The sequence below is a fragment of the Micrasema longulum genome, unplaced genomic scaffold (genome assembly GCF_059751315.1).
Source record: "Micrasema longulum isolate JH-2025_06_02 unplaced genomic scaffold, ASM5975131v1 h1tg000140l, whole genome shotgun sequence".
NCBI classification, from domain to species: Eukaryota; Metazoa; Arthropoda; class Insecta; order Trichoptera; family Brachycentridae; genus Micrasema; species Micrasema longulum.
In genome coordinates, this window is record NW_028277346.1 from 785,328 (window position 1) to 810,665 (window position 25,338).

At 33.7% G+C, this 25,338-nt stretch overlaps 1 protein-coding gene across 1 annotated transcript in view; it reads left to right on the forward strand.

The window, feature by feature from the left end:
* The window catches only part of Jasper (JIL-1 anchoring and stabilizing protein), a 40,188-nt gene that overhangs the window by 7,133 nt on the left and 7,717 nt on the right, over positions 1–25,338 (forward strand). Inside the window, exons 3-12 of the mRNA XM_088242462.1 lie at positions 359–524; positions 1,853–1,912; positions 2,793–2,913; positions 4,317–4,444; positions 6,952–7,061; positions 8,525–8,798; positions 9,814–9,856; positions 19,144–19,220; positions 20,683–20,773; positions 23,918–24,019. Of these exons, the coding sequence (XP_088098588.1) occupies positions 359–524; positions 1,853–1,912; positions 2,793–2,913; positions 4,317–4,444; positions 6,952–7,061; positions 8,525–8,798; positions 9,814–9,856; positions 19,144–19,220; positions 20,683–20,773; positions 23,918–24,019 (1,172 nt within the window). The remainder of the gene's footprint in view (positions 1–358; positions 525–1,852; positions 1,913–2,792; positions 2,914–4,316; positions 4,445–6,951; positions 7,062–8,524; positions 8,799–9,813; positions 9,857–19,143; positions 19,221–20,682; positions 20,774–23,917; positions 24,020–25,338) is intronic.

Here is a 25,338-nt window from a genome sequence, read left to right on the forward strand (position 1 = left end):
ATTTATAAATTAAATATATTTGTAATGTTATTATTAGAACACACATAACAATATGTATGATATGTGTGCCCTACTTTAAGATTTAAAAAAAAAAAAAAAAAAAAAAAACATAACATTTAAAAAAAAGTATATTCTTAAGTGTCCTCGGCACGAGTAACCGCAGTGAGGTCTCATTATTTTTATTATTAATTATAGTTTGTAAGAGAAAAAATATGAATAAATAAATATCCGAGATCTCGCTATTTTCATGATCGTTACAACCAAGTTCGACTGTATTATAATGAAATTTATTTACCATTTTCAAATGGACTTAAAAAGTCTGAAAATAAATAAATAAATATCTAATTGTTTTTTCCAGTGGGAACTTGCCTCCTAATGATTTGTATGACTATCTCGAGAACAAGCAGCAATTTCTCACCAAAGTGATCAAACGAAAAGATTACAACGACGGACTGGTCCAGATCGAGGAAGATATTAAGAAGAATTCCGGGGTGGCCAAGGGCCCCGCTGACGCCACCACAGAGGTAATACTGAACCACTACACGCTGAGAGCTATAGTACAAAATTATACATATCATTTAAGCTGGACAAAGTGTAAATTATTATAAAGGGTCAGATATGAGAAATATCTCTCAATTTTTTTTGGATAATGCTTTATGGGTTGAACTCGTTCTGACGTTTCGGCTACCATTGTGGCAGGAGCTATCTTCAGGATTCAATTCAATTCAATTAATTTATTTAAATATAACATATACATTACAAACACACATTTAATGCGTACATATTATAAAAAAGAAAAAATACATGAAAGAGATTCATGTCAAAGTAGTAGGAGAATCCTGCTCCGAAAAACCCCTTCGGATACATGGAACAGATCAATATCCAGAGCGATGTTGTCCAGCATAGCGGTAGCTCTTCCAACAGGCATAACCATCGGCAGGTTGGTCCTGTATATCGGAATATGAAACAATCTATGATGACGCTGTCTTAGGTAATTATCAGGAACATACAAACCAATGCTCATCATAATCTCAGGATTATCGACAATACCGCGCAACAATCGATAAAAATGTGTAGTCAAATACACATTCCTTCTAGTCTCTAAACTGTTGTAGCCAAGCATACCCTGGAGAAACTCGGTCGGATAGAGCCAAGGATAATACCCGCACTCTCTCATGTAGAGATATCTCAGAAACTTCTTTTGGATTTTCTCTATCATAAGAGAGTACTTCAGTTCATGTGGCCCCCAAATCATCGAGCCACTCTCGAGTCTACTTCGCACCAAAGAGTTGTAAAGAGTTCTCAGTACGCGGGTATTCTCAAAAACCCTGGCAGTACGCAGAACGAACCCCAACATCTTCAATGCATTACCACTGATTGTCTATGTGTTCATGAAATGTCAGGGTGCTCACAAATCTAACGCCCAGATCCTTAACGTTTGATGTTCGTATCAGATTCTGGTCATTCATTTTGTAGCGAAAAAATAGAGTTTTTTGGGCCCTAGCGAAAGACGTGACTGAACACTTGGAAACATAAAACCTAAGCTGAAACCTTTATCGTGCGGGTGAGATTCATCCGGCTGAACCAATTCACTTACTGGGCAACGCCTGAAAACAGTTTTACAATTTTTGTATTGCTTCTTTTACCAGTTAGTTGATTCAGCAATGTTTTGAGTATGTCCAAATGTTTGTAGACTGGCTGGATGTCCTCCATATAGAATAAATGTTTTCCCTCTCTGTTGCAACAAATTTAGATATAAATAACTCTAGGGAGGAAATGCAGCCAGTCTACAACCATTTGGACATACTCAAAACATTGCTGTTTTATATTATAGCCATATTTTTTCTTCTAGTCTGGTGGGGGTGATGCTGGCAATGCGGAGACTGAACAGACTAACACTGAAGATGACAAGGTACAAAAAAAGAGAACCCATTTTACCAATTAACCAGATTTAAATAAGTTGAAAAAAATTATCTAACATTACCCTTTCCCTCACTGTCCCAAAAACATCTGCGCGTTACGGTGATGTGTATGCAAAAAGAGATTTTAAATTAGAAAAATGTAATTTTTTCATTTATTTTTATTTTATTTTTGCACCACAACAGGCCAGGAGGCCCAATTACAGTGGTGAAAACGTCACAGAACACCCAGGCTTGAGAAAAATCACATTTTTATTTTATTGTGGTCTTACCGGAAATTGAACCGGGAACCTTTTATTATCAACAGTAAACATACTTTGATTCAAAAATTTGTCCCCTAAATTGAGAAAAAATGGTATTTAAATTAAAAAAGTTGATATTAGGAATGTTTTTAAGTAACATAATACGCATGTCGGGACAATAAATGCCAAAAATCAATATAAATCAAAGGAAAATATTTCTTCAACACCTTTGACATTTCTACTGCTGCAACTAAACATACTGCAATCCACCATTGTCGATTTTTATTTATTATAACGTAAATATTCAAGTTATTTACAAACTAAGCCAAGCACAGCGACAAAAGTGTCCGTTAGGACCGTTTCGCTTCTGTTGTCAAACAAAACAAAATGGCCGCCAGCAGAGTGAAGTTGTCGCTAACCAAGAACGCTTCCGTTTTATTAAACATAGCGATAGGGCTTCTCTGTAGCTTGGCGCATTATTTCTCTGAGAAATTAACCCATATTAATTAACCCTGTAAAAATACTGCCCTTTTGATTATGACTGCAGTATAGAACGAGTTGTAAAGAAATGCGCCGCCAGCTTTTTTGGTCAGGAGCCGCCTGTGCTTGATATGTTTTTGTTACTTTCTAGTTGGAAGACGCGGACGCCACCGAAGAATCTATCGCAGACACGTCCAAGGAGTCGGATAAAGACAAAACCAGCGAAGATATGGAGACGGATCAGATTGAGGAAGTAACTAAGGATACGCAGGGTAATTATGAGAAAAAAAAAGTATTTAAAAAAAGACGTAGAGTTGAAAGCTCATTGAAATGCAATTAATACGTTGATTACGTTGTGCACACATTTCTACATTTCAGAAACCTTATGTTGCGATGGGGTGCACATTTTTATGCATTTCGGTTACCTTCCAAAAAACACGTCTGTCAGTTTGCTTTGCTGTGGAGCAGACAGGTGTCACTATACTACAAAAATATGATCGATTCTTTTCTGTTTCAAAACATGAGTAAAAGTTATCGTAACAAAGATCGCCGCAAACAAAGGGTTAAGATGGTAGTTTCTCTGAGAAATATTGTTGATTCGTCAAACTGGTACCAAACCATCCTTTACTGTGGCAAAGACATCCGCGCGTTGCGGCGCTGTGTAGTCAATACACACGCAAAAAACTGGTGATTTCAAATTGGAAAAAGGCTATTGCTTTAATAATTTGTAATTGAAGTCAAAAGCGATAATATTTTTAATCTAATTGCTAAAAACATTAAAAAAACATTGACTGACGTTCGCAGCTCTAACAAAGAGACCGCCCCTAATAGAGGCTTGAAAGCACCTAAGCACATATGGTGTCCTAAGTTTTCGCCGTACAATGAGAAACTTCAGCCCTACGGGAAATTGGATACAATTTTTTTTTCTTGCGCGCGGTAAAAATTAAAGCATTAAATTGTACTGCAAAATTTCTTTAAAAAGTACAAAAAAAAAAAAAAATTTAATAAAAGCCGCACTACTTTGAATGACGTCACTGGTTAATGTGAACCGTCCAATGATATGAGAGCATTGAAGGATATCCGGTTTGGTCACCGTAAACGAACCAATCGGAAGAACTGTCATAGAACAACCTCTGATGGCACACGCGGAGTTATTTCGAAATACAAAACTTTAAAAAATCATAGCGCTGATAATACGATATATATAAAAATATAAAAAAATTGGTTTAGTTTGATATTCTATTAACAAATAAAAAAAAGACACTGAACTTCCTCATTAAGCGCTCTAATTTTTATCGCACGTAACATTTTTTCTATCTAATTTCCCATTGCACTGAACTTCCTCACAAAAAAAAGTAAACCCAGTAAAATGTGTGTACGCAAAAACGTAAATAAATTATTGCATGGCCATAAACACTTCTAACGTTTAATTCTCCTGATGCCATATACAAGTAGGCGCTGGGGTCGTTTGGTCTTAGTGAGGGAAAGGTTAAAGATATAGTAAAATTACTTTGTTTTATGAACCACTTAAAAAAAAAAAAGTGGTTCATAAAACAAAGTAATTTTATTTATACCTTTAAAATATAACAATGAACTACAAAGTTAGTGCTACAAACATCCAAAATATTAAATAAAAAAACTAACTAAATCTTTAAGCTAGTGTTTTGTTATTTAGAGCCAACCACAGAAAAAGTGCCAGAGGCAGCCGAAGTTGAGACACCTGAAGTAGTAGAGAAGGAAAAACCAGCTGTAACTCCAAGAGGAAAAAGAACATCAACGGCACCCAAGACTCCACAACCAGTGGTAATATAATATTAATTTAATATTTGAAGTGGTAACTAAAGTAAAAACTAAAAGGCAATAGATTGGAGAGTTGAGGATATGTGGATGTTTAAACGTAGGCAGAGCCGTGAATGTAACACAGCGATGTGGGCAATCTTTCGCAAAGCAATCCGCTGGTCTAAATTGTCTTTTAATTTGTACTCTAACCATACACAATCGTTTTGTTTGTTTACATATTGCTGAACCGTAAAATTTCTTTCATCAGAAATTTTCTGGCTCGCCACCAGCGTGCAAGTGTTTAAACACCTGTAAAGGTAATTTTGCTAGGCGAACTGCCTTTTGTGCAGGCGTTAAATCTAGCACTTTTTGTATTTTGTAGGGCTTCAATTGTAGTTCATTTTTTGATATGCGCCCCATGCTACGAGCAGGCACATTGAGATTTTTCGCCAATTGGACTGCGCTTTGTCGAGGATTACGTTGAGTTCTGGCCTTCACCTTTCTAATTGTTTCTGTCGGTGTTGCTGTTTTTGGATGTCCACCTCCATGGCGTTTTTTATGCTACCCGTATCTTTTTTTTTTATCTATTTTTTTTATTATATATATTTGGACCCCTGTATTTAGTAGCCTTACGTGTCATGTACAAGGCTAAGTCTACTCGGAGAAAATTGTTTGTCTTGGAAACGGGATGTTAGATCACTGATTTTGGTTTATTACCTTTATGAGTCCAATCACCATTGTTGCAAAGTCCAAGAACAATGGCGCGTGATAACTACTTCTAACTACAGTGTGGATATCTGTTTAGGATATTCCATCTTTCCTGCATTCTGCTTCAAGATTATGGCGTTGCAAACTAAAAAATGGGCACTGAAATAACAGATGTTCGATACTCTGTGAAGAAATATCATCGCATGGACAATAGTCATCATTCCTTAATTTAAACCCATATAGATAACTTCTCATAGCCCCGTGTCCGGTAAAAATTTGTGTCTTGGGTTTAGTGATTTTACCTGTAGAAGAAGCGCGGTAATGATCCTCCCAACGCTGCTGCGTATTTTGTTTTATACAGCGTTTAGCAAAGCTAAGGGGAAATTCTGAGAAGAAAGGTGCCGTCCTTTTACAAGTTGCGGCTCTTGCTCGTTCATCCGCTCTCTCATTTCCTACGATACCAGCATGTCCTCTTATCCAGCATATTTGAATGATCATATGCTACCCGTATCACTGTAACGTGAAATGGTTCGATATTTTGTTCACATGTAAATTTCGTAGCTCATTAATAATGGCTGGTTGTAATTTTTCAGCCAAATACAGAGCAAAAGCACTGTTAAGTTTGAATTCCATTTTGAAAAGAAATTAAAGATCTTGGGATTGTTTTAGACTCGAAACTACTTTTTGAATCGCATATCAATAAAATTACCTCCAAAGCATTGAGCATGTTAGGTTTCATAATTCGAATGAGTAAACACTTTTATAATCCAAAGGCTCTAATTTCATTATATTATACGTTTGTCAGAAGCCATTTGGAATACGCATCTCAGATATGGAATCCCCAGTATGCCATATATATAACAAGAATAGAAAATATTCAAAACAAATTTATAAAGTACCTAAAATACAAAACTGGTATTTCTTATGTATCAACTCTCACTGCCTCCACCTTCCATGGAATCACTTCTCTACAATACCGCAGAGTGTGTGCGGACCAACTACTGCTTCACAAAATTATGACAGGAATAGTTGACTGTACAGAACTACTTAGTTTAATAACAGTACATGTGCCAGCCAGGATTTGTAGACGGTACCACCTGTTTCATGTGCCAATTAGTAAAACATCATATGTTAAATATGCTTTTTTTCGTAGGCCTTTTTACTGTGCAATACAAAATTTAAAGACATAGATTACACAAACATCACTCTGTCAGATTTAAAATTTTCACTAAAAATGAATTATGTAACTTGGTAGACATTATAATAATAAATATGTACATCTCCCTTCCCCTCCTTATCCTCTCTTCAAGGCATCTTTGTTCTAATCCCGCCCAATTTTCAATAACTTACTGTTCTTTAAAAAATAAAAATAAATTCTTTGATTTTTAAAAAATATTTACGAGTACATGAAAATAACATTTTTACTAACTTTGTATACTATGTGGAAATCTGTTATTAGTTCTGAGTTTATACACTATATCTGTTTGTTTACTATAAATATGTATGTAGAACTGTTGGCTTCCCAAATAAAATAAAATAACTATTTTTAACTGTGACGTAAAATGATATGCTTCGATAGAATTATTAACAATATAATAGATTGACACGTGTCAAAACATGAGCGCACTGTCATTAGCCGTTTGGTTGCTACAGCAGCCTGAAGTTGGTAACACTTTGAGCTCCTACCCCTGTAGATTGATTCATCACCATTTTCAGTTTGACTTTTAACTTACGAGATGTATTTTATCAAAAATGGCAGTTCTCTTTCTAGAATATGAGTTTATGAATCGTCTTTTTTATTTTCAATATTTTTTATTCTGTAGAAAACTCCTAGGAGAGCATTGAAGCAGGAACCCATCACTCCGAAAGTCGAGCCCAAGACTCCTCAGCCGGAGACAATTAGCAGGAGTGGCAGGAAGATCAAACCAAAACGGTAAATAAAAAGTCATCGTCGTACCCCCTCTATCCGCCCCGCTGGTGCATAGGACACTGCATTGGTGATCAAATTGCGCATATCTCGATAATTTGATACATAAAGGGAAAATTGTCAGCCTTGCGCCCCAGATCTGCCTCATTTTCATCACTCAAAACACTCAATCAAAACTCCCTTCCGCATACGCGTCACCTTTGTTTATCGTTTCACCACGCCCGACCAACTGAGCAGGACAGAGACAGGACAAAACTCACTAATTGGTAACATATTAATAAGAGGTTTTTTGACATTAAAATATCTATTTTAAACAAGTATTGATACTTGTTCTCTAAATCGTTTGAATAAATTCTTAGCATGTGGTGACAAAGTACATTATTTTAAAAGTTAAAATTAAATTTATATTTTTATATAATCACTTTGTAAAGCGCCCTTGGGGTATTATATTACGAAAATGGCGTTATATAAGTTATCCATAATAATAATAATGATAAGAACATTACTTACCGTTGAAAGATTATACCATCACTTTTCTAGATCGATTTGTGCAGTATCTTAGCATACATGTGGGCATTTTAGTAATTGCGTGGAGACAAAAGTTCAAAAGTAGCCGGGGACTGCTCGCAATAGACTAAAGTCCGTTCTATCAATCACATGCCAATTGGCCGCAGGACCATATTGTGAACTCTCATGCTTACTCTAGTTACATACCTCAATGGTAAATACAGGTAAGATGTAAATGGAGGGTACTGAAGAAAAAAATTAGCAAAAATTTTTTTATTAAAAAAATTATTGAGCAATATTAGCCATTTACAATGCAATTTTTTTAAATATGTTCATAAATAATAAATGTTTTATAACTATAATGAGGAACTTCAGCCCTACAGGAAATTGGGTACAAAAATTTTTATCTTGCACGCGGTAAAAATTAGAGCATTAAATTGTACAGTAAAATTTCTTAAAAATGTATGAAAAAAAAAATTTTTTTTTTAATAAAACGCACTACTCTGAATGACGTCACTGGTTCATATGAATCATCCAATGATATGAGAGCATTAAAGGATATCCGGTTTGGTCACCGTAAACGAACCAATTGGAGGAACTGTCATAGAGCAACCTCTGACGACACACAGTTATTTCAGAAATACAAAACTTTAAAAAAATCAAAGCACTGATAATACGATATATAGAATATTTTATTTATTTTTTTTGGCTTAGTTTAACATTCTATTAACAATTTATTTTTTTTAAAAAAAGACACTTAACTTCCTTATTACAACCAAAGAACCCAAAAATGCAGGAATAAATATCTGTAAAGCAGAAACATACAAATTGTCTTTAAATTACTTAATATTATTAGGTGTATATAAAATACGAACTAGGCATGACACGCTAAGGAGTCTGTACTGTAATTGGGCCATCTGGCCTGTTGTGTTGCAAAAAGAAAAACTGTTTCAATATTTCAGATATGCCGACGAATCCAAAGAGGTGTCCCCAGACTCCAAACCCGGTGGAAAGCGAGCCAAGCTCCAGTCGCCTTCCTCCGAAGACCCCGCCCCGCCTGCCGCAGCCGAGGAACCGATTCCGAGGGAACCGGAGACGGTGGCCGAGCCGGAGACGGTGGCGACCCCCGTCAAACTCGACAAGCTGACAAGCAAGGAAGGAAAGAAGACGAAGAAAGGCGTCCAGAACGGGGATCTGGTCAAGAAAATCGGAGATAGATATAATTTAGTTAATGTGGTGAGTTCTGAACCTAATATACCTTCTTTAAAATGTTCTTCGTCTCTGTTATAATATGTTAATATTAACAGCTCCCCAGGAAGTTAAATCCAGTCCTTGTCTACAATAATTTGAACAAACTTAAAATATTTTTGATAAATCCACCTGGTCCATGAAGAAGTATAAAAATTGAAAAATAAAAATTTCAGGCGTTGCCTAGTATGTAGGTGATATAATTCGATCAGATGAATCTCATCCGCATTAATAAAGGTTTCAGCTCTTTAACTTCAAAAACATCAACAGATTGAAGAATTGAAGGAATATAGACGTTCAAATACGAGCAGAATGGTGAATGTTGCACAGTATGTAAAGTGGCCACTTAATCCAGCCAACGACAGGTGATAAGCCCTGTAGACGCTTAGAATTCTATATTACCTTCTCTAAAATGTTCTTCGTCTCTGTTATAATATTTATTTATTTGACGGACTTATGCAGTCCATTCTAACGATGGTAAATACAATTTCTTATACAGGCACTAATTAAATAAAATACAACTAAATAAAATTAAAGCTAGGACAAAAAAAAATAAATTACTACCTCAAGACAAGATCCGGTCTATCTTAGTGAATTTTTAAAACTATAAAGACTTACACCGAAAAAGTCCAGATCTTGTCTCGAGTTTACAATACGACACAATCGGGACATTGGTGCTTGCGAGCCATAGTTTGTGCTGTGTTGATCGAGGAACTGCACATTATTATTTCGCAACCGGCGGATCGGAATATTGAATGCCGCCTGTTCCAGTAACGATGGTACATCAATTGAGCCATTCAGCAAATTTAACATAAATATGGAGTCAATGTTATTTCCATGTTTTTGTAGACTTGAGATAATATGTTGATATTTTGGAATGATTGTAGCTACACATCATTCATATTATGTTTAAATAAAAATAATTCATACAAACATCTATGCTCCTGTCATAATTATGTTTATTTTTCTCCCATATTAAGTAATCAAAACTTTTAATTTTCAGAATGAATTGGAAGATATACAAGAACCATTTAGCAAAGGCGAAGGTAATGTTGAATTTTTAAAAATATATTTTTTAGTATTATTTATTGTTTCCCCCTCCTGTATTCATAATAAATGTGAAATCTATAATCAGTCTATAATTTTTTTTATTGTTTTCTTATGCTTTGTATTTTATTTATTTAATTTAAACGCCCTGGCGGGCTTTTACATTTAAAAAATACACAGATATGGTAATTACCAACTATGAACTACATAATAGCGAGTATAAAATAAATGATTACAAGAACACAAATTCAATGGAAAGAAATTGAAATAAATAAATCCATAAAAACAATAGAGACTCGAACACAAAATGGCTAAATAACCCAATAAATTATTCTATCATTAATAATTCGTTCGTATAAAAAATCTTTTTTGGGGTGCGGTTATCATTCATTCTGTGCACATGCCCCAACCTTTGTAATCTTCTTATTTTGATGAATTGTGCAATGTTGGGTTCACCATACAGTGCCTCTAATTCATGATTAAACCGTCTCCTCCACACTCCATTTTGGTTGACAGCACCAAATATCTTCCTTAATATTTTTCTTTCAAATACTAACACCATATTTTCATCTCTTGTTCATGACCCAGCATTCCGCACCATATGCAATGTCCGGTCAAAGGAGAGTTTTGTAAATAATGGTCTTAGTTTTTCTAATGAGCAATTTGGATCTCAGATGTTTAAACAAGCCATAATAACATCTGTTTGCTGCCGATAGCCGTGCTCTAATCTCGGTGCTATAATTGTTATCCTTAGTCATTTCAGTACCTAAATATTTAAAGGAGTTGACATTGTCTATGTGGTGTGACCCAACGTCAATTGCCTGCTGTACATAGTTTATTTGTGACTTTCTTGCAAACATATATTTAGTCTTAGATATATTTATTTTAGGACCCATGTCACTTGCAGCCATTTCTAGCTTTAAGAAATCATCTTTTAATCCCGGGACAGTCTCTGAATAGGCGAGTAAATATATAAATTGCCACTAGATTTGTTTATATAAAATAGCTCTTTGTTAGTCTGACAGGTCTGAGTTAAAGGTACATTAAATGTTATTAGGTTCGTTAAATCAAGGACGTCCAACCACTATTTAAAATTGAATACAAAATCATCAAATCACTAATTGTCCGTCTACTAGATAATGTTTTTAAGTTAAGTTTAAATACACATTAAAGAATTATAATCAATTTGCTCAAGAGGAATTGATAATTTAAAATTTATAAATCTTAAGAATTTACGTTGATCTTTTTCTAATTTATATTGGTGAGACATATATTAAAAGACTTTCGTCGTCGATAAACATCATTTTGAAAATTCACAGTTTGAATGTTTGGAGATCAAGGCGATCTGCGTAGCAATGCTGCGGATGAAAGCTAGTAATAAAAAAGTCACAAAGTGAAAAACAATTAATTTGGATTTGCAACCTTTTTCTTACTAAGTTACCTTGGTGACGTTTGCCTATTAAAAAACATAATGTTACGCTTCGAATGGCATATTTAACTCAAAACTATCATTTTTAGGGTTAGAAACCTTGCCTGAATGGCGACAGTATGATTGTTATAACAAATATAAATATATACATATATTTTTTCAACACACCTACAGTAACTTTTTATTTGATAAGTAGGATCTTTTTACTAATTAATTTTATCTGTGAAACCACTTTGTATTTATTACAATGGTAACATCAAACATCATCAGTTATGAAAAAAGAAATGTCAGTACTCACCTAGTTATTTTTAATCTATTCTTTTTTTTTTCATTTTTACTCCTTGGCAACATTTTTTTTTTCATATTTACCTCCAAAAATGTAAAGTTGTTTGCTGACACTAGATTTTAAATATTCTTTTATTAAAAATGGATAATCACAGAAGATCACATAGGACGTTGGTGAAGATAGATTATAGAGAGCTTACAGAAGAGCAAATTGGGAAAAGTGGTAGTAAATTTGATTTATTGAAAAAGGAAAGTAACTTTTCTGTTATGAATAGGGTGCAAACAAGAAGCAAAAGTCAAAGTGGTTTTAAAGTTTGTTCAAATTTAATTCAGCCATTGGAAAATTGTCCCGTGCTTGTGGATAAGGTGCGAACAAGAAGTAAAGGACAAAGTGGTTTTGCAGTTTGTTTAAATTCAGTGCTGCCATTGGAAAATTGTTCCGTGCTTGTGGAAAAAGTGCAAACGAGAAGCAAAGGACAAAGTGGTTTTGCTGTTTGTTTAAATTCAGTGCTGCCGTTGGAAAATTGTCCCGTGCTTGTGGAAAATGTGCGAACGAGAAGCAAAGGACAAAGTGGTTTTGCTGTTTGTTTAAATTCAGTGCTGCCATTGGAAAATTGTCCCGTGCCTGTGAATAAGGTACAAACAAGAAGTAAAAGACAGAGTGGTTTTGCAGTTTGTTCAAATTCTGTGCTGCCATCGGAAAAATCTCCCGTGCCTGTGAATAAGGTACAAACAAAAAGTAAAAGACAGAGTGGTTTTGCAGTTTGTTCAAATTCTGTGCTGCCATTGGAAAATTGTCCCGTGCCTGTGAATAAGGTACAAACAAGAAGTAAAAGACAGAGTGGTTTTGCAGTTTGTTCAAATTCTGTGCTGCCATTGGAAAATTGTCCCGTGCTTTTTAATAAGGTGCAAACAAGAAGCAAAGGACGAAGTGGCTTTGCAGTTTGTTCAAATTCAATACAGACATTGAAAAATTGTTTTGTGCTTGTGAATAAGACCGATAAATACAATATTTGGTGTTTCTGCATCAAGCAGTGGATATGGGAGTCTTTAAACCCAAAATTAGACGAAGAAGATGTATCGTATTGTCAGTTGATCGAACGATTTGACACGATCTTTGGCTCAATGGGACAAAAGTCTAACAAGGAGTATCATAGCATTTCTCGTCCAGTGAATGTAATTACTGACTTTTCCAAAGAGACCGCATTGTTTTACATGAACAAATGTGAACATCGTACATCAATCGAAGCACCGAATGCCGATTGTCGCGATAATGTACACGTTTCAAACAATCTATCGAAAATAACAGATAGACGCGATGGTAAATTTTCAGATGCGAGTTTAACTTTGCAAAAAAATTCTGAAAATTGTGAGTTGAGCCTGACTTTAAACGAAAAGAACGGCAAGTTCGTAGCATTTTTAAAAACCCACTGCATTCTGGCTGGAAGTATCAATAAGTTAAAAAATAATCTAACTACTTCTTGTTATGATTTTATGAAGTCCAAAGTTCTCAGAAGTCTAGAAAATTCTTCTTCTTATGGGAGTCAAATAGATTCTTCGAAACAGCCATTACTTTTTGAAGAAAATAATAAAAACCATTTGGGTTTGGTGCCAAATTTAAAAGGAAGTTTCAGTTTCGATTTTGGCAAAATGGAAGCCATAAGTAATTTAAAAAACGAATGCGAAATCATAGACAAGAGTGTTACCGCAGTGCAAAGTTTGCGCGACGAAGATATTGTATCTGATCTAAAGGAACTGAGAAAGCGAAGGGCCAAAATGTGGATTGAAGACATTAATATAATATTAAAAGCTAATGTCGAATGTTGTAAAGAAGCAGATTTTGAACGTGAAGACGTTAATTTTTCTACGATAGACGTGTCTTCCGATAATATTCATTTTGGTGATATTAAACGTTTCATGGAATCCACAGTGAAAAATGTTTTGATAAATTCCGAAAATTGCCCTGCGAAAGAAATTGAAAGTAATAACATCGATATTTTATCTGTAGATTCAAGTTTTACCGATGAAGGAAAAAAAAATTACAAATTTCCTGAAAAAATTACTTCCGAATTATTGTTCCAAAATGCGTCGGACGATAGCGGTTTAAGCGTTTTTTTAGGATTCGCTAGCCAAAAGTCCTCTTTAGGAAATGAGGCGCATTCGCAAAAAATATGCGATTTGTTGCATCGAAATAATGTTCAAGTTTTAGAATCAAATGATTGCGAATTGCACTGCAGTCAAGATAGCGCAAAAATAAGCCACGAAAAAATTTCTGAACCGATCCTCTGCGAAAATGTTGCATTGCTTAATGATGTCTCAAAGTCGTATGCTAATTTGGAAAATGTTTCCACGCAAAATTTGTTAACGTGTGTCAGTATGCAACAAAATAACATTGAACATTTTCCAGAAAGTCAAAATAAGACGAAAAATATATCCGAGATTCCGGAATGTTCCGTCCGTGAAAATAAGAATGATGAAAACGTCGCCAAAATTGACGCAGTTTTAATGGACGATTTCGATTCTGATATGTCTATCGACGAAGAACTCACAAATGGAACTGCAAATATACAATGTGTTAATGTTCCTTTATTAAATGCTACTGAAACAATTGAGCGCGGCAACGCTGAAAATTCAAAATTCGGAACGCAAACAAACGAAAGCTTTTTTAAAGATGTCTCTGAAATCATTCCTCTTCAAACAAACAACTGTCCACCGTTTTCAAACGAACCGAATTTTAATATGACTCAATATTTTAATTGCAATTACTCTACGGCTTATCCGAACACTAATTATGATGAAAATTTGCAAAATATGTATCAGAATGTCCAACAAAACAATTTAGAATCTGTTCCGAAAAATTCAAATTCTTATGTAGACGTTTGTAACAGTTTTGCCGGATTGCTTGTTGAGAGTTGTAACATTTTACATGAAGAATATTCACATGTTCAGGACGTTGAGAATGAAGCTTATTCACAGAGGAATATTCCAAATTACACCCAAGAAAATGTAATTAAGTCAAACATATGCGAGAACAATTTTTTACACGATTTTAACGATTTTGGACAGATGTGCGAAACGGATAGTTTCATCGATCCATCTTTTTTCAACGAAGATAGTACGATGGATAATATTTCTGATTTTGATAGCAGTATCATGTTAACTCCGAACGGAACTCGAATATCAAAATCAATACTGGTGTATGATTATTATTCGAAGTTGAAGAATCCCACCCCGAAACATCGCAAATACATCCTTATCGTAAACGAAATTGTAACGCATAAAGACGCAATACTTTTGACCGATATTGAAGATGAAAATGGCAATTGTGAAAAATTAACGGAACCATTCTTGACTCTGTCTGATTATAAATTAAAAATTAAAAACATTTACAACACGGTACACAAAGATAAAATAAAAATTAAATTCAGGAATTTGCCGATTCGAAGCGCGAAAAAACGTATTGCGAATCCGGCATCACTTAACACAGGTAATTTTTGTATGGTGCCCGAACAGAAGACCAATTGTAACCCCACGCAACGCCCGTTTCAAACATCTCAAATATCATGGCGTGATAAAATTCTATTTAAAAAGATTCATGACGAAATTCTCCGCTTGCATTACAAGGAAAATCGAACTTATAGAAAGTTCCATAGAAGTCTACATCAGAGAAACATATCGTATAATGATCGCGATGCATTGAGCTCTTCCTCCGAGTATTCTAACGAAGACGAACATTGCGTCGATCCTAACGTATTCTGCTACTACATAAGTTCGTTTTCGGAAACAGAACTGAACTCCGACGAAAGCTTAATTTACAACGGACCGTTTTACGCCATGCGGAAGGATTACAAAGGAAAAATGCTTACAAATCATACTGAAGAAGCTTCGAAAACTAATGAAAATACATTCAAACCAAGCTCAGAGATAACTGTTGCAAAATTCAATGAAAATCCAGCTGCTAAACCTTTAAGTTGTTTTGTTTGTTATACTGCTAAAGCAGTTCCGTGGTATACAGTGCCTTCATTTTTCTACATCTCCTTTTTCAAGATTTTTAACGGCGTAAACCCTGTGACGAAATTGCCGAACGCTCGGAGATCAAACGAAGTAGTTACGAGCAATTTTTCCGATGACGAAACAAAACTTACAATGAAATATAACTCCCTTAAAAACCAGTTTTCTTTTAATTTAAAGTACGGGAGTAATGCGATCAAGCGATCCAAAAATGTCAACGTACGGCGAAGGAAACTGCGCAAAAGAAGCGATGTTTTAAATCAGCTTAAGGAAAACGTAAGGTATAATCTGATTACGCCGAAGTCCGTATCGCGTCCGCCCCGTCATTGTGCAAAAGCGGCAAACAAAAGGATGAAATCAGCCCTTGAAGTCACTGAATCTGATTTTGATGCCTGGGGCGAGACTTCGCACAGCGACGCCAGCGACAACTTTCGCATGTCAGATTTCAAAAGCAGTTCGAGTGCTTCCAGCGATGTAACGAATGTGAAAAATAATCATAAATTCACTAAGAAAATTTCAAATGGGTCTGAAGATGATTCCGATGATGTCGAAGAGTTGGATCAAACTTCGAATCTCGATGAGTTTTGTATCGGATTGAAGCCCATGCTTCGAGGTGCTTAATTATTTGTAAAATAATTTGATTGTATTGTTTGTAATATTTCATCATTATAACCTATAGTCCTTAAAATACAGCTTGATTAGAAATAATGACAGTTGTCAAAAAAAGTGTTGATATAACTTTGTAGTAACGTCTAAGGAGTGATTTACATTGACACACAAAAATCATTCGTATCTGGCATGTCAATTTATTTTTTTATGCAATGCTTGACATATAAATCAAAATAATTATATAGAATCAGTTTTAAATTTATTTCAACAGGGAGGGAAAACATTTTTGAGAATCTCACCCACGTGAGAAAGGTTTCAGCTCTTTTACTTCACAAAAGTCAACAGATGGAAGAGTTGAGAAAATGTGGATGTTCAAACATGGGCAGAATGGTGAATGTTACACAAAAAGTGTGTAAAGTGGCCACTTAAACCAGCCAATGACAGGTCATAAGCCCTGTAAATGCCTAGACTTCCATATTCCCTTTTCAAAAATGTTTTCCCTCTCTGTTGAAATAAATTTAAATATGAACAACTCCCTAGGGAGGAAATCCAGCCAGTCTGCAAGCATTTGGACATAATCAAAAATTGTTGATATAAAATCAGCTTTAAAACTAAAAAAAAACTTAAATAAACCTAATAATTAACGACGTTCTTACAAGGTTACATACGTCATTTTGCAAAAATGTTAGAGATGAGACAAATTGATTAACGTAAATCGATGGAATAAAAAATAATTCATTTGTTGTTATTCATTAAAAAAAGTAAGTAATGTCTTATTTTTCAGTAAATAATTGCCTTAAACACACTATAATAGGCTTGTTTTTGCGTTTTTATATCAATTTTCTGAAACAGTCTCATGTTTGCATGAAAAAATTGATAAAATCGATTTGATCGGTACATGATCAGTGATCAGTAATTTCCCATCACTAGTGACATTAGTTTGGCAGCTGATATTTTAAGGACTGTAAGGGCATGACCAATGCTTGACATATAAATCAACCTAATTATTAACGACGTTCTTACAAGGTACGTCATTTTGTGAAAATGTTAGAGATGTGACAAATTGATCAATGTAAATCGCTTGAATAAAAAAATAATTCATTTGATGTTGTTCATGGAAAAAAGTACAAATGTCTTATTTTTTGGTGAATAATTGTCTTAAACACACTATAATAGGTTTGTTTTTGCGTTTTTATATCAATTTTCTGAAACAGTCTCATGTTTGCATGAAAAAATTTATAAAATCGATTTGATCGGTACATGATCAGTGATCGGTAATTCCCATCACTAGTGACATTAGTTTGACAGCTGTCATTTTAATCAAGCTATATTTTAAGGACTAAAGTGGGTTCATTGGTATTACTGATGAAAATGAATGCTAATTTTTTAAAATCGATTTTTGTGGTAATTAAATGAAAAAGATGCAACATATTAAATGCTAATGCTAATTGATTTATTTTTGGAACAATAACAGATTACCAATAATACTTACCGTACAAAACAAAATATATCTGGGCCAATAATCCTTTACAACTGTACAATACACGAGTTAGATTAATAATATCTGATCATATTTATATTTCTATTTACCTGTGTGCCTTTGTTTTCGCATTGAATATTTTTATAATAAAAATAATATTTCGTTTTTGTTGCTGACCGTAGATACCTGATGCTGTTTTATTTTCACGTCCCGACTTGCTTGAAATGAAATCTGTATTATGAGGGTAGGCTCAAAAGTAATGCGCACATGCTTGTAGAATGCGAACAGATACAAATAGCAAGATCGAGCAAAATGTACATTGAAGTACAATTCTTAAGCTTTAAAATCATATATTTATTTTTTTAACATAGTCTAACACAATATTTTGAGTTTGTTCAAATTTTTGTAGACAAGGACTGGATTCAATTCCCTGGGGAGCTGTTAACATTAACATATTACAACAGAGATGAAGAACATTTAAGAGAAGGTGATATATAAGTCTAGGCATCTACAGGGCTTATGACCTGTCAATGGCTGGTTTAAGTGGCAACTTTACACACTGTGTAACATTCACCATTCTGCCTATATTTGAACATCTATATTCCTTCAATTCTTCCATCTGTTGATTAATAACTTAACTTCACAAACATCAACAGATGGAAGAATTGGAGGAATATAGATGTTCAAATATAGGCAGAATGGTGAATGTAACACAGTGTGTAAAGTGGCCACTTAAACCAGCCATTGACAGGTCATAAGCTCTGTAGATGCCTAGACTTCTATATTACCTTCTCTTAATATGTTAATAGTCTAACACATTTCTCCCAACGTGTAACAAGATTTTTCATTCAGTCATTGAAAAATTCTTCCGACTTTTCTCGAATCCTGGACTTGATAGCTGCCTTCAGTTGATCGTCCGAGGTGTGATGATTATTACCCTCGAGGTCTCTCACAAGGCGCAAGATCGAGGGAGTAACGAGGGTGTGGAATCGGTCCAAACTTCAGGTTACTGGCAGTTGAAGAATCTGTCAATCAAAGTGTATTTTATTATATAGCTATATCTATTTAGCCAACTTAAAATTTGAAAAACATTATTTTTTGTCAGCATCTCTACTGATAATTATAATCTAACTACAGTCACTGCGCGCGCCTGTTGGGTACATAAAATAACAAAATGACGTATCAATTAAAAAGGTCAAGACATCCCGATCATCTCAATCGATGACCCTAACAACTTTCAAACCTTTCGACTTTGTAGTTTTATATTACTGTCCTCTGTATTATTAGAGTCAAATCCCAGAGCAGTAAGAGAACCTTGGCATAAGCAAATAAGACCCAACATATGAAGACATCACAGTACAAAAAACGGACCTTTTGAATATGTCTAATATTGTGTGCAACAGGGCCTTCGTTGAATATGATAAATATAATTGATTTTTTCATCGCTATTAATTCATAGTTTTTTTTTTCAGAGGATCCTCAACCCAAGGAAAATATTCTTCTCTGCCTTCTGCCCGATGGAAAGTTTGTTGGCATAAAATTATTCCAGGTAAATTTAATTTATCTGTCTCGCATTCGATTCGATTTGGATACCAATGCAGTGCCCTATGCACCATTAGGTGCGGAAAGGGAATGATGATTTATTTATTTATATATACGTCCGATGGGCATTTGTAAGGACATATTTACCCATAGATAATTATTATAAAGGAAAGTAGGAAGGCACAATGGTATATAGTAGACTCGGTGGGAGTGGAAGCGGGAGAGAGGTGTTTAAAATTGAATTTGATTCAGAGATCGTTTGAAAGAAGACAACTTGTTATCAAAGAAATCAAGACTGGTATGTTTGTTGGCAGACCTGAGAATTCTGGGCATAGGGGAATGAAAACCATTGTTAGTTCTATGGTTATCGGTATGAAAGAGTAAGTTTTGTCTGAGGTTTCTAGTTGGTATATTTAATTTTATTGAGCTCAATAGTATATGGCACATTGTCACTAGAGCAGCGGGAGCAGGGATATTTAATTTTATTGAGCTCAGTAGTTCAGGCGCATCAAAGAGTGAGTTGAGAACTTTAAATAGGACTCAAGTCCTTCTAAGCTCGGATTTATTTTGAGGGTTTTCAAGAGAAGATATATTCAAGCTAGTGTCTAACTCATTATACGTATATTGGTCTCTGGATATGCCCAACCTCCAGCCTATCTTATTTAAAAATCAATGTTGAACTGATTCAATATTTTTTATGTGAATATCATAATATGTAGACTAGATAACAGAGGAATACTCTAGGTGCGGGCGAACTAGGGAACAGAAGAGAGTTTTAAGAGTATTGATATTTTTGAAGTCAGTTGCGCTTCTGTCAATAAATCCAAGGAGTTTTAAGGATTTATTGATAACATGTTCAATATGAATTGTAAAAGAAAGTTTAGTGTCGAGTATACTACCTAAATCTCGTATACCAGAAATGATGATGATGAGACACCTGCAGGTCTGATCCAAGAAGTATTAAAATTTGAAGAAAAATTCAGGCATTGCCTAGTACGTACATAAAATAATTCAGTCAGATGAATCTCACTAGTATCGATAAAGGTTTAAGCTCTTTAACTTCACAAATATCAGCAGATGGAAAAATTGAAGGAATATAGATGTTCAAATATAGGCAGAATAGTGAATGTTACACAGTATGTAAAGTGGCTACTTAAACCATCCAATGACAGATCATAAGGCCTGTCTTCTATAATCCCTTTTTTAAAGTGTTCTTCATCTTTGTTGTAATATTCTAATCTTGACAGCTTCCTATCTTGTATTTTATTTTGTAGACCAGTCCTTGTATTAAAAAATTTGAACAATCTAAAATCTTGGCTTAAATATCATTTATAAGGACGACAGGAATGCGCTCCAAAGCAAACAAAACAGCCAAAAGCCAGCTGTCAAACTTAAAAATGAACTTTTTTTATAATACCAGCTGCCAACGTAAGCAGAAAAAAGATGGTCATACATTACTTTGTGATTAGGACCGCCCGGAATCATTTGGGACACCGTCCGCACGGCAGATCTGGGAGAACACGACAGCTAGGAATTCACTAAGACTAAAACGCCAATTGGGTAAGTCAATTTCGATTTTGATTTATTTATTCAGTGTGTTTTATGTACATTGTATAATATAGATATTTACTCAGTGAAAACTAAATGCTGCCTTTTATATCGCCTGCATAACACCTATTCTCCTCTACGGATGCGAATTGTGGCACTTCACTAGGGCCCAAAACAGCAAAATACCAAACAAACAAACAAACAAACCATCACGCCGTTTCCCCGTAAGGGTAGGCAGTGAGGATAGAACGCCACAACACTCTATCTTTGCATACAGATCTCGCTTCCTCTACATTCATACATCTTCTCATGCACGCAAACAGCAAAATACCGAGTTTCGAGAATGGGTGTCTCAGAAGAATCTTGGGTATGCAGTGGTTTGACTTTATTAGAAATGAAGTAATAAGAGAACGAACGCAGCAAACTCTGGTGACTGTCATCAGGCGGAGACGATACGGTTTGCTGGGCCATGTACCTCGGATGCCTCCTGAGAGCCTTAACCAAGCTCGCCTACTTTGCAAGGCATCAGGTTCCCGTCGTCCAATGTGCACATTCAACTTAAAAGAAATAGTATTTTCGCTAATGGTTTTGTTGCTCTTCCCAAAAACAATGATCATAGACAGTGGCGTTTATGCTTTTAGATCCCTAAATTGCAATTACAATGTCATTCTTTGAAATTCATATATTTTGACCTAGGACTCTTTGAAAAATCACCCTTCAGATGTAAAAGTACAAATAAATTGAATTTGAGATGAATAAGTTACTCAGATACCAACATAATATTAAAATTCCCAAATTCTACGCAAGTCATGGTCAAAACAGCTTTGTCTTCAAAGGTGTAAAAAATTATAATAATCTTCCCAATGAACTAAAAACCATTAAAAATAATATATCAATAAATAAATTTAAAGTAAATCTAAAGAAAATAAAATTTTTGAACACGTGTAAAAACTACATTACATTTTAATTAGTATGAAAGCACTATTGTTTTATGTTTTTTCTTTATATATCCTTTGTTTTTTTTTCTCATGTATTTAAAATTATATCAACTCTTATAAATAAACAACTACAACAGTGTAAGTCACTCTCCAAGCACAAGAGTTAGTTTCTTTTTTTGGAGAGTTACAGTGATAACATTTACTAGATGTGTAAAAGTAGATATGTATAGAATTTTTTAAAAACTTTAAAAAATTGTCTACCTATTCCATTTTTCGCAGTGTGTCTCAGTTTTATAAAAATAAGCTAGTAAAATCATTTGATTACCGTACATTCACGGAGACTGAACCGCTGTGCACGTGCAAACCACGAGCCCACTGCGTGATATCGCATGATTAGCCCATTTCACACCACGGCGAAAATCTACACGGCATGATAAAATTCAATAGAGTGGATCGATATTAATTGTTTTACAATTATTTACTTATTTAATGCCTGGCAAACGCAAAAACCACTACACCATGAGCCCAACAAATCTCCAGTAGATTTCCTTTTGCAGAATTTTCACCTGGTAGTACTCGCTAAATTTAAATAGTGATTTTGATAAAATTATTATTAAAATCTTATTTGTTGACTATATTATTTGAATCGGATTGTGGTCCCGTGGCTAGTGTTGCGGACTCACGGATCAGATGTCCAAGGTTTGAACCCCACTCTACCCCAACTTGATTTCAGTTATTTACAACTCATTAAAAATGTTCACCAAAATTGAAATATTTGGGTAAATTATAATAACGCTAATATTAAAAAAAATATATATATATATATATATATATATATATTAACCGAAGCGTTTTTATTTTCATTTTTTTTCAAGTCACTAACTATAGAGTTTAAAAAAAAAAAACGAAAAATATAAATATTATCAATTTTAAATAAATGTCAATCCACTGTAATTTTACCGCCCATTTAGATTAAGATGATATGTGTGAAATAGGCTATTCTCTGTCAGGTATCACGCGGCTGGTTCCTTTATTTGGAATCTCTTATAATAATGATCTTATATTCTTTTAGATCTAAGACATATATATTGTTTTCAATGTTTAAAATATATATTTAAGAACCAAAATTTATTTACAAGTAATGCAAATAGACCAAGTCAAAGAAGGAATCGTGTGTTAGAGATACCACATTGTAAAACGAGGCTCGCACAGAGACATGCATATTTTATAGGCCCAAAAATTTTTAATTCTTTTTTTACTGATAATATTTCATTGATTCCAAACTTTCAAAATTTTCCTTCTTTTAAAAAACACGCACTATCCTGGATTCAAACTAAAGATATGAACTCCTTTTTTCTATGATATATTTTGTTGCCCTTTAATAATAAGGAATATTATTGTGTTTTTTTTTAAATATTTTTTATTTCCTTTTTTAATTACTATAAAAAAAAATACCTTATTATCTTTTACAGAATATTTTATTTTTTCTTTCTTATGTTTTACAAAAATATTATAACTGTCCATTATTTATTATAGGAGCAAAAATTCATTAACATTTTCTTGTATACCCACGAACAGGCCATGCCTTTGTGGGATTTTTTGTTTGCTATTTTTCTATTAATATGTATTTCGTTGATATGTAATTACGATTTTTTTTAATACTCTTTTATTATTTATTTATTTGTTTTATTTTATTAGGGAAATCAACAGTTCTACATACATATTTTTAGTAAACAAACAGATATAGTGTATAAACTCAGAACTAATAACAGATTTCCACATAGTATACAAAGTTAGTAAAGAAAATATATATTACATATCAAATAAATACATACAATTTATACATATAAAAATGTTATTTTCAAGTACTCAATAATCAAAGATTTTTTTAATATTAATTTTAAGAACATTAAGTTACTGTAAATTGGGCGGGATAAGGACAAAAATGCTTGAAGAGAGGATAAGGAGGGGGGGGGGGGAGATGTACATATTTATTATTATAATGTCTACTAAGTTACATAATACATTTTTAGTGTAAATTTTAAATCTGACAGAGTGATGTTTGTATAATCTATATTTTACTATTATTATGTTTATTGTAAGAAGACAAATTTAAAAAAAATAAATGAACAGACTTTAGTATTCTCCTGAAGCTACAGTTCCGTTCTTTAGTTAATTTGATTACTATATTAATTTAAAATCTATTTTGGTTTTTCAGAAAGTGGTGAAATCAAACCGGATTCAATACCCACACAACTAGAGGCCAACTTACAACTGACTGAAGATGAGTTCGCAGTATTGAAAAAGGAGAGGGAACTCGGTAAAATTAATTATCCAGTTATATTTTATATAATAGGGAAATATCACAAACTACAAATTCCAATAAAAGCACGTGGAGATTTAGATAAATTAATGGCATTTTTAAAATCAATACAGATATTCTGGAGAAATGTTTTCTTTCATGCGTAATTTTGAAAATAAAATTGTTAAAAAATATGTTTCCACAAAAATTCGACATGTTTGGCCTTGAGAGATGTCATGTCAGGATTTGTGACGATGTTTTATTTAAATTTAAACGGTCACGAACAAAGTCTTAAAATTTTACTGAATCGTGATGTATTAGGGGCGCGGCCAATGCAATGAACCGTTTTTGCGGGAACTCAAAATAAATCAAAAAATATTTTTTATGCTTCTAATAAGTACAAAAAATTTATTTTTTCTACTGACCGGTTTCAAAGCTACACAAGCTTCTTTATCAAGGTATACTTAACTTATGAATTCTATCCTATTTCACTTTTACAGTGATTACTAAATATCACATCAATATTTACATTTTAAAAAAAATATTTTTCATAAAACCTTTTATTTTTTTCTGTTATATATGAACACCTCATTGGGCATAACCTTTGTCGAGGTGTGTGTGTGTTCGAGGCATTCACTTACATTATTTTTATATCATGTTCTAGCTACAGTAGTTGATATCTATAATAATATATGCATATATATCAGTCGCGAACGGTGACTTTTTTTATAGGTAAGCTTTAATTTTTTTAATAATTTGTACACACATACATATAAGTAATCTCGCAAATGAGTGGAGGCGTATAAAAAAAAAGTATACACAGGTACACGGATTCTTTTTCTATGGTTTTGTGTAAAAACAACTTCATCTCTCCAGCTCCAGTTTCACCTGCTGGCAACAGAAGACGCAATGCCTACTTATTTTTAATCAAAATAATTTTAACCAATAACCCAACAAACAAACAACAATTAATAACTTTGCGTAATATGTAGGTATATTCTCCATTATTTTAAGACGGTACATGTATGCAAAAGTTTAAAAAAATAAAATATGTTAAAAAATAAGGATAATAAAATGAGTATATTCATAATTCCTTTTTGTTTGACACTGATTAAAAACATCGTATATTTGTTTGTAATTTACATTTTATACTGCAAATATTTAGGTACTAATATAAAAGAAAGTAAACATTTTATTGTAAGACGTCACTCCCATTATGTACACAATTTTTTTTTTTTCTTTTAAGATATATATTTTTTTTTTGAAAAATTAAAAAAAACAATAAGATTAGATTTAAATTAATTAATTTATGCCAACATACATAATTTTAACTTTAC